This window comes from Coenobita brevimanus, chromosome 95 (genome assembly GCF_032717465.1).
Source record: "Coenobita brevimanus isolate Jiangsu-jjx chromosome 95, ASM3271746v2, whole genome shotgun sequence".
NCBI classification, from domain to species: Eukaryota; Metazoa; Arthropoda; class Malacostraca; order Decapoda; family Coenobitidae; genus Coenobita; species Coenobita brevimanus.
The window spans coordinates 34,085,907-34,097,284 of NC_137048.1; the positions used below are offsets into that span (position 1 = coordinate 34,085,907).

Here is an 11,378-nt window from a genome sequence, read left to right on the forward strand (position 1 = left end):
TCTTGCTGACGGTAGAGAAGCCGGCAGGAGCCAGTGGCTATATTAAACAATGGGTGTGCAGAGGACTCTAGGACAAAGAGGGCTCTCTCGATCAGCTGTGCTGCCATTGCTGAGTCATCACCTAAACGGAAGATCTCAGAAACTTGAAGAAGAGTGTCCACATGGAATGGCTCTTGGTTTAACAACATCTGTGCAATGGGAAATAGTGTAAGAAAAATATGAGTACTATATGATTGTTTAAAATAACATTATATTGCAAAATGATACTGAGGGAAAAAATCATTTAGTGTAAGTCCTTAAGCAAAGCTAAAGGTAAAGAGCATGGTTAAGCTTTGGACAATAACAAGTACTGTAGTGTAATTCACAAATCACAATACTTAAGTGCAGTAAACTCTGGACAATTGATGATTCAAAGAGGTAAGGCTCAGCTACAAATGAAATGCATTACTAGACAGTACGCCGCTGTTCCTGTGGTTCTTCCTTCATCATCCCTAAAGAAGTGCACCTTATGAACAGTATTAACCCCGGTTACAGCATAGGACGGATTTACATACGTGTGAAAGACCACTGAAACACATTACATATGAGGTAATGTGTTAACTTCATCTCCAGCCTGAACCCCTTTCCCCATAAGACTCATGTATGGTCAAACATGCTTACTAAAACGCTTTTCAAAGATATATCCTACAATTCAGAAGCACAACTGACATAAAACAGCAACATCAGAAAGGTATAATCTGTTGCTAAGTTGGGCATCTGAGGCTGATGAGTTGGAGTTGGGGCAGGCCTCCACCTTCTCTGTACCTCCACTAGATAGTAGAGGTAACAGGAAACCCCTCAAATTCACTGCTGTTGCTCTATGCCTTCCTAATGTCACTGCTTTATGCTATTTCTGTTTTATGTCTGTTTTATGCCTTCTAGTTTAATGCTTTATGTTCTTTCTATGTTTTATTCTGTTTTATGCCTTCCTAATATCACTGCTTTATGTTCTTTCTATGTTTTATGCCTGTTTATGGGTTGAAACTTCTACAACTTGTCATCATCACGTGCCAACTTTGAAATGTCGATGGGGTTTTGGATCCTGCTCAGGCTATGCATGATAGGTAAAAATTCACACGTATGGAAGCGGAGTCCAGGTTTCCTTTATTGTGTATGACAGATCCACATACATGGAGGGATAACTACCAGTATACAGTATTTAGATAACATTAAATTTAGAATTTGTCAAAAACAATGGACAAGAACCATCTCATCATACCACAGATGTCCATAAATAATGAAACTTTTGAGGAAGTGCTCAACAGCTCTTATGCCTTCAATACAAATAAAGTCATTTAGCATGTTTTGCAGCGATCAGGTTATCCAGGTGACAACGAAAAAAAAAGGAGTGGCATGAAAGCCACCAATACAAGGGTGCAATTTTAATCCCACTTAGTCGCATGATGGCTGTATTCTTCAAATATAGTGTAATCTGGACATGTAAAAAATTTAAGTACTTGGGTAGTGTGATGAGTAGGGATGGAAGTTTAGAGGATGAAGAGCTTGAAAGGGTACAGCAAGGAAGAAAGGTTGCTGGTTCACTGAAAACACTGATAAGAAACAGGAAAGTGAGCATGGAAGTAAAAAAATAAATAAAACATTTTTTAAAAATCGCCCCATGACAGTACTGTATAGTGATCCTAACTCTAAAGTGTGGCAGTGAAGCTTGGAACTTGTTGGAAGGACACAAGTCATGAGTGAGAGCAGTGGAAATGAGTTATTTTGAAAGGTGCATGTAGAGTTACATGGAGAGACAGGCTGACAAATGGGGAAGTGAAGGAGCATTGTTGTGTGGATGTGCATGTGATAGAATGCGTTAGGAGAAATACACCGAGGTGGTTTGGCTATGTGGAGAGGATGGAGTGTGAGAGAAACTCAATAAATGTGAATGAGGTGCAGGAGGAAACAGGGGGAGACTGAAGATGAGATGGATGGATGGAGTAAAGAGGGATATGAGAGAACGGGGTGTAAGTTGGGGTAAGGGCAGTGAAATGGCAGGGAACAGGGCGACCTGGAGGCAATTTGTTTGTGGCCACCTCTAACGCACTTAAGGCAACTGGCCATATACACATAGCCAGACAGTGTTAAAATTTGATGGTCATGAGTTAAACAGTCTTTATGGTAATGATGACATACAGTATAACCTGAAATTATATCTATAAACCATACACTCTATTTAGGTCATTCAATCAGCTTACTGGATTACCAGCCAACTAAAGGTAGATACTTGTTCTTACTGTATGTTTTGCATCACCAATACAGATACAGAACTCAGAATATAAAGAACTCAGAACAAAAATACTAAAATAATCATCCCACATCATAAAGAGATATTCCTTCAAACATGTACATCATAGCTACACTGTTCTAACCACCAAGATTATAAGGGAATGAATGACTGTCATTGTATAAGAATCCTGTGCTTAGTTACAGAGATAACTTCTATAACTGAGCAGTAAACTTGGCAATACTCTAACTCAAAACCAGAGACAGGTACAGAGTTTTGCTGGGTTGTCAAATACGAACTTACCATAATATTCTCGGGATTAAGAGACTCCACAGCCTCCAAAAATTTAAATTGAAACTGCTGGTATGCCTGACTGTGAACAAACTTAAAGGTGCGATGGCCAGTGCTGGTTGTTTCCCCAACTACCATAGATATGCCGGGACGAGGGTGGTGTGCCCAGTTGGCCTGACCTTGAACTATCCACGTTGATCGTCCTGCTCGCCCCATCCGGCCGCGACGACGGCTGGTGAAACATGATCATTTACAGATTCAGTTATGAATTGAGCGAAACACAAAAACATAGTTCCATGATAACATATATATACCATATATATTCTTTACTAGAATATTGTTCACTCACCCATACTAAGCCACTTTATTCGCCCTTTGTCAAGAATGCAAATCATATGGCCAGAACTTTAAAAAATTATTTAAAACTTATGATTTATTTGAAGCGCAACCTTCAAACCCACTGATCTAGACTCTGCAGGTAGTTAGTCTTCCCCCCCTCCAACACCTCCAAGCATAAACCACATTGCAGACTCATTGTTGCATCTCTCAGGGCCAACAGTAGTCACACATCTACCGCTGGCAGTCTATATACAAATATGTACAGTAAACTCCTCTTATGAACCCAGAGCAATCCAAGAGATAATATACAATCCATCTGATATTACAAATATCATTATGAATAATATGTCTGATAATAGAAGCCTCATTTACTTGTACTGACCTATCAGCAGAACAGATTTTTCAATGATATGGATGCCTTTTCCTCCCATTAAGTCTCACAAGACTACTGTGCCCTCCTTACTGTAAAATCATGTTGTTCACTTACTATTCTAAAGTAGGGTATGCTGAACATTTTTCCCACTAACTTACTTGTTTTCGCTGGCTTGGACAACCCGTGAGCCAAATATTCTCTTCATTTCATTCTGTGGATTCAGGTGTTTGTGCTCAACTGTTAAAAGGTTGCGAGTGGCTTTCTCAACTGGAAGGAAGAGAGCATGAAAGTAAATACTCCGATAATACAGATTAACTTTTTTTTTTTTAAATAACAGAACAGAGGAAGGAAAAACAAATGAATATAAAATAATCCATACACCTGATTACTGGCATCCTCCATTCACAAAAAATCCGTAACTGTTGGACTTAAACAGCTGTAGGTTGAAATTCGGGGGAAACAACTCTGGGGAAGCGAGTTCCAGAGAGATGCAGTTCAGGGAATAAAGACTTCTGATAGGCAGAAGGTCTGCAAAATGGGTGAGTGACATTCCAGCCATGAGTGCTACCAGATGCCTGTGTAGCATGAGGGAAGGCATGGAGAGGTGGCAAAATGGATGCAACTTCATCTGAGTATTTGCCATAAAAATATCTGTACAATAATGCAAGGGAGGCAACATTCCTTCTTACTTGTAGGGGAGGTAGTTAATTTGTAAACGCAGGGTTATTAATAATACCAACAGCTTTGTTCTGAATTTTGTCTCATTGTTCTAGTGCAACCTCTCCACATCCATTCCACAAGGGTGAGAAATATTCTAGCTGAGAGCACACAAGACTTTTATAAATTATAGGTAACTGCTCATCGATGATGAAATTATGGAATTTGTACAATAATCCAAGTTTCTCTGAGGTAGTTTTGGCAAGCGATCTGACATGAGAGGTCCAGCTGTGGGCACTGTCAAGTGAAACACTGAGAATTTCAATACTTTTGGAGATAGGAATATTAGTAGGACTAAAGGTAGTATATGAATCTGGCAATATCTGTCTATTAGTTACCGGTAATTGTACACAGCTATTTGGTTTTAACTAGCACTAATGATGATGCCATCCCCCGCCACAACCTCACAAACAAAATACTCAACACAAACATGCACAATAACACAAAAAGATGGCTGGCAAACTATGTAGCAGGCAGATGTGCACACTTAACATTTGCCGGTCAATCTTCTAACATCGGAAACCTCACAAACGGCATCCCCCAAGGATCTGCTTTGTCCCCTACACTCTTTAACCTATATATGCATGACATACCCACACCCCACACACCACAGATACACATAGCTTCCTATGCAGATGATATAACACTTACATCTACACACCAAAATGCAAACACAGCTGCACACATCATTCAACCTTACCTCAACACACTACATAAATGGTTCACCACAAACAGGCTCAAAATAGCCCCACCCAAATCTACAGCGACCCTTCTCACAAACTGGACAGCAGAACACAGTCACATCCCACACCTCACCATAAACAACACTCCCCTACCACACACACACATACACATACAAAATCCTTGGTGTAACATACAATACATCAATGTCTTTTAAACAACACATCACAAACATTAAAAATAAAATAACACCAAGACTCAATGCCTTGAGGTCACTTGTCCATACAACATTTGGACACAACAAAGAAACCACCACCACAGTATACAAACAATACATACGTTCAGTGATGAATTATGCAAGCCCTGCCAGGGCTCCTAACCTTACCAAAACACACTACAACACTCTACAGACCATACAGAACAAGGCCTTAAAAATAATCACAGGCTGCACAGCTACTACAAAGTCCTCAAAGTCAGGGATCACCTAGACGTGAGAGGCACCTAGTTTCTTGCTGCAGCCTCCACAAACCCACAACATCCACTATATTACATGGCAGCACATCCACCCACACCATGGAACATCAAAACAACACCCAGCACACAATACCATACACAAATACTGTCATCTCTCCCCCCTCAGACCAGCTTCCACAAGCAAATCCACACTCAGATCACTCACCACTCCATTCAGTCACTTAAAGACAACACACAGCTGCATGCACGGCCTCCTGACATCCACCCTTCTGAATCCTATCTTCCTCGTGAGGACAGGGTCCATCTGGCCAGGCTGAGATGTGGGCACCATCCAGCCCTCTTAAGCTACCAGAAGAGCCTGGATAACTCTGTCGCTGATGCCTGTCCAGGATGCAACACAGCACCCCATACTATTAAGCACATTATGGAAGACTGCATTACACACAATCACCTACCCCAACAACACAACATACACTCTTTGAGAGCTCTGTGGGAAAGCCAGGTCTCAGCCATGACCTTCCTAAGGTACTCGGGGCTGTTCGGCCAGACTACCTAGCGAACAACTAATACTATTACTAGCACTAATGAGACAAGGTTATTTTGTCCCCATTCAGTGATCTAAGATAAATCTTGATTTATGAAGATGGCTGTACTGAACTGAGAGTTAAAGATATTACACTTTGTGAATGGGTGTTTGAGTGTGAATGAACTGTGAAGTGTTGAGTCATCTGCATATGAATGAATGGGATTGCAGGTGACAGATAAGAGATCATTAATATGAAATAGGAATAAGGTTGACGCCAGAACTGATCATTGTGGCATGCCAGTGTTAACTCAGTGGAAATTGCAATATACAACTGTACTGGAATTTGAAAGGCAAGGGTAATGTTAAAATGGGAAGACTTCCAGTTACAAGGGATTCTGAGTAAAAAAGCCATGATGAAAAGCAGAGTGACTGAAAAAATTAGATTGATATGGAAAGACAGAGCAGCTTGGAGATGCTTCTGCCATGGCCATTTCCTGTGAGGAAGGTCTTTAGAAATAGCAGGTCATCAAGACAAACTGATTTACAGATTACCAGTATAAAGGATACAATTGTGTATACTAGCTTCAAAGTGGCAACTTTAAATTTTGAAGCATACACTTCACATGGAAAATGGTATAGGACATTTAACGATGTAAAGCATGAAGAAGTGGCAAGGACTCTGGGAGGAGTGCATGAGGGAAAGCAGTCTTCAGTAGCAGAAGTGAGTGGTGGTACTGTACTCTTCAACCACATTCCACTACCTCTATCATTACAAGTCTCGCTCGTTCACTTCACCAGAACCACATTAACTTCGTACTGCACATCTCCCTTATAATGTATAACCCTAAATTCTACTACACACCCTCCTCCTTTAAGGCGAACACTCTTCCTTATATTGCACACCTGACCTGTTTTATACTGCACACCACCTTTCTTCATTTCTTAAACTAAATACCGGCACCCCTCCATTATATTGTGCAGTCACATCCTTTACATTACAGAACTCAAATTTCTAACACTATGGCTACATCTCTCTCTCTCTATAATACACCTAACCTTCTTTTCATTGCACATCTCACCTTCCCTTCCTTACCTTGCACACAATTCTTTCCTTGTACTGCAAGTATTTCCCATACACTGCACACCCCATCTTCCTTATATTACACACCCCATGCAATCACCATGAACACTGCACCAAAATCAAGCATGCTATGCTAAAACTGAACACATACTGCACTCACTTGCTGGTTTTTCAACAGTAACCTGCAATTCACTCTCACCAGCTAAAGCCTTCACTTCCTCAACAACATTATCTATGTCATCTTTGTCATTCTGAAAGCACAAAACATGATTAGCTAACACTTACAAATAAAGAGATACTGTAGGTTACTACTCACATACCATAAAATGTAACTAAATGAATCAGAAGTCAGGCAGGAAGACCAATCTAACCTACATTACAGTCCTTTTACATCAACCTGGCTCAGATTTTTGTCTCTTTGCAGCATGTTTCACATAGCTTAGTGGCAATACAAGAAAACACTACGACTCTGCATCCTTTCCACAGCACTTCTTCATGATTAGCACCATATTCTAGTTTTAATTTATTGTTACAACTCAGCATTCAAGAAGGACAACAGCAGTTTTTGGACAAGTCCAAGTAAAAATGGGTAGAGCTGCCTTCATTTCCTTCAATTACATGACGTCATTCTCATCTTCAATGTCAGGACCAACTTGCCTAGCCCCAGGCTCCTACACTCCTCATGGGGCAAATGGGATTGGATGATGGATGGGATCTTTTATTCCATTTTCAGCATCTACATATGATTTTCTTCACCTAAGGGCAGACTTCTGAACTGATCCAATTAACACTAAAACTAATAATCATGATAAAAATCATCATCATCATGCAATAATAATAATAATAATAATAATAACAGTAATAATAATAATCCATCCATTCATCATCTAATCCTACGCTGCCCCATGAGAAGCGTAGGAGCCTGGGGCTAGGAAAGTTGGTCCTGGCATTTAAGAAGAGAGTGACCAACCTCACTCATCCCTGAGTGGCATTACGTGAGCAATAAACCCCAACCACCCCTTAGATATAAACCTTCACTGGCTCAATCCGATTGGAGCACCTTTATTATCCACTAAACCACCAGGAGCCAAAATTTGGTTATATGGTTACCACCCAGTGTACTAAATGGTTTCCTGAACAATAATCCATCCATCTATCATCCAATCCTACACTGCCCCATGAAAAGCGTACAAGCCCGGGGCTAGGCAAGTTGGTCCTGACATTTAAGATGAGAGTGACCAGCCTCACTCATCCCTGAGTGGCACTATGTGAACAATAAACCCCAACCACCCCTTGGATATAAACTTTCACCGGCTCAATCCTACTGGAGCACCATAATTACCCACTAAACCACAGGCACCAAAATTTGGTTATATGGTTACCACCCAGCATAGTAGATGGTTTCTTGGTGTACAGGAAACAATAATAATAATAATAATAATAATTCACCTTATCACTGCAAAGGTGCTCTCGTAAGCTGAATGAAACTGTCTGGCATCAACAAGAAAATATAATACATAATGTGCTTGAAGGGGTTAAGATAGGCAGGCAATATATTTGGGTAGTATACTTTTTTTCCTATGTTCATGAATAACCAGTGCTTCACTCTTTGGAGAGTAACTGATTAAATCAAGGCTGTGATTTGGAGGTAGTTTTGTTGTAGCCAATTTGATGAACTATATGATTAGACCTTTTGCTCCTTCACTCTTCACATCTGCATTTAACTTTCATCATTACTGGAAACTCTTAACATTACTGTAACTTTAATTTTTACAAAGAAATGACCAACAAAAAATTTATCTAAAATTAACCTATTCACCCATTCACTGTTAGCTTTCCTAACCAAACACTCTGAAGTATTTTACAGTTTTAATATATTTGGGATTCATTTTGTTAGTCCAGTATCTGAAAGTATTACTATGGGACTGGCTGTTTTTTTTCTCTCTCTCTCTCTTTATACTAACTTACTGCATGTTTAACTACTTTCAGCTCAAGATAATATAGCAGTTTTTATTCCATTCCTCCTACTTCTTGATGATCAAATTCATTTAGTAGAAATTTTTCTAACCAATAGAGTTTGACAGACTTCACTAATATCTTTAACATGAAAGGTCTCTCCTAAGCAGAAGAAACTGCATGGAGGAGGCAAGAACACAGCCACAATGAATGCCACCATGAACAAAACTACATACATTTGGAGGTGGGGGGGGGGGCCTCACTGTTGGAGGCACTCATCCTGCCCTTAACCTCTTCAGCACAACAGGTCTTTCCTAAGTGGAATAACACTACATGGCAATGAAACAAACAAACAAAAAGGATGAAAATACTAGAAGAGGGCTATGCTAACCAGTTGGGTTCGCACTGCGAGAGGAACTCTTGCCCTATCCTTAACCTCTTTCCTAAGTTATATACTGTATATAACACTGATCAATGGTGCCAATAATGAAACCAAAAAATAAATGTCACTGTACAGTAATCAAAAACAAACAAACAAACAAAGCTACACACATCAGTCGGGTCCTCACTACTGGCTGGAACTTTTGCCCTGCCCTTTTTTTTCTTTTTCTTGCGCTTTTTCCTGGCACCAGAGCTGGGTGGAGGCTGAGGTGAAGCCCCCTCCCGTCCCTCCTCCCTGTAGTCACCCTCCTCACTCACGTCATCATCCTCCTTCACCTCAGACTCTGATGGTGACCCCTGCACAAGCTGGAAGGGAGGCAGTGGAGTGAGGCGCTGGAGAAGAGAGGTGCAGTGAGGTATGGCTTGTAGGTGATTCTTACTTTCTTTCACTCTCTCTCTCTCTCTCAGGAAAGAAAGGAGAGAAGCACATACCGTATTCAGTACCAAGTACTGTGCCGTATTCCAATAACTACAGTAAACCTTCATTTCACGGCACCCAGTTAGCCTGAACTTCGGCTCTAATGACCTGTGTGAACCTAATGAACTGCCATCAAATACACTGTATTGAACAACAGGTTGATTTACTGAGGGGACAGTCACCAGACTGAACAACTGGTAAATAATGATTAATTTCTGCTGTTTTTCCAGTTGTTCTTTAATCTATCTATCTATCTATCTATAGCCCGACGCCCTAATCCCACAAAGGGTGGCCGCAGACAAAACGCCTCCAAGTCACTCTGTCACCCACCATTTGACTCCCCTCCCCCCAACTCACCCCCCCCTCCCTCATATACCTCTCAACTCCATCCCTCCACCTCATCCTCGGTCTACCCCTCCCTCTCCCTCCCTCCACCTCACCTACATACACCCTCTTAGTCAGTCTTTCATTCTCCATCCTCTCCACATGTCCAAACCACCTCAGTGTATTTCTCCTAATCTTTTCAACCACATCCACATCTACCCCACAACGTTCCTTCACTTCTTCATTCGTCAACCTGTCCCTCCATGTCACTCCACATGCTCCTCTCAAGTAACTCATTTCCACTGCTCTCACTCTTGACTTGTTCCCCTCTTGCAAGGTCCACGCCTCGCTTCCATACGTCAGGGTAGGGATCACAATACCATCATGCAGTGACTTCTTAACTTCCATACTTACCTCCCTATTTCTCATCACTGCTTTCAGTGTGCCAACAACCTTCCTTCCCTGCTGTACCCTTTCACGTACTTCATCCCCCAAAGTTCCATCCTTACTCTTTACTGTTCTTTAATACAGACAGAAAATATTTAATACCGGTATTTACAAATACAGTACACACCCAAACAAAACTGATAAATAACTTTAAACACATACAAGTCCATCTGGTATCCACTGAACAAGATTTAGTATAAACAACACCATGAGTCATTATAGTCCCTCTTAACAAACACTGACTATGTTGAACTCTTGGCTACATCGTCATCTTTCCCTCCCATATTACTGTTGTTTGATATACACTATCATGGGTTTCCTCTTAATTACGGGAGAGGCTATCGAGGCCACAAACAAACAACAACATATCAAAATGAACTTACTAAATCAAATCTGTTTTGTTTTGATGGCAAAACTTGGAGCCCTTGTGCCTCCTCCTCCTCCTCCTCTCCCTCGTCATCTTCTTCCTCTTCTGGGCAGTTATTGGGCAGGCTGAGGTCACCAAGCCCTCCTTGGAGCTTTCTTAGGGCTCGTGTCGACATTTCAAATCTTTTGGCCAAGTGTTAACTCATCCTGTAATTCATGGGAAAGGGTTGGTTGCTAATATACTGTCACAGGAACAATCTGCTAGAGTAAGAGTGTATGTTGTATTGTCATGCAGGAAAAAAAAAAAAAATCAGTACTAATGGAAATATAGCAGGTACTACTCGTAAAAAACACATGGCTCCTCCTGTGCATTTAATGCCAACCCTGCCACTCCACATGCACAGTCTATTTATGTACCATATGCATAGTGTGAGGTCATTAGAATAATCAGGAGGGTCTGAGAGAGCAAAGCCCCTCCCAGTTAGGTTAGCAAATGCAAGTCCAGTGGTGAGGGCAGAACCAATTGCATGGGAAGAACCATGTGTCACTTATGAATGCAATATGGTATTTCCATTACTACTGACTTTCAACTAAAGTGTCATGAAGAATAACCAGTGTGTTTGTAACGGTTACAGCCGATTACGGAATACTCCAAAAATAAACAAACTGAATACCGGT

The 11,378-nt window shown here is 40.9% G+C and overlaps 1 protein-coding gene across 2 annotated transcripts in view; it reads right to left on the reverse strand.

The window, feature by feature from the left end:
- Positions 1-11,378, reverse strand: part of Nulp1 (Nuclear localized protein 1) — a 28,774-nt gene that overhangs the window by 16,633 nt on the left and 763 nt on the right. The window contains exons 2-7 of one of the 2 annotated variants that reach the window (XM_080282943.1): positions 10,718-10,907; positions 9,257-9,451; positions 6,909-6,999; positions 3,428-3,536; positions 2,570-2,789; positions 1-188 (exon numbers count right to left, since the gene is read on the reverse strand). The exon at positions 1-188 is cut by the window's left edge and continues 6 nt beyond it. In XM_080282943.1, coding sequence (XP_080139069.1) covers positions 1-188; positions 2,570-2,789; positions 3,428-3,536; positions 6,909-6,999; positions 9,257-9,451; positions 10,718-10,876 — 962 coding nt within the window. In that variant the 5' untranslated portion in view covers positions 10,877-10,907. Of the gene's footprint in view, positions 189-2,569; positions 2,790-3,427; positions 3,537-6,908; positions 7,000-9,256; positions 9,479-10,717; positions 10,908-11,378 lie in introns of both variants that reach the window. The other variant, XM_080282941.1, reaches the window with a different exon arrangement.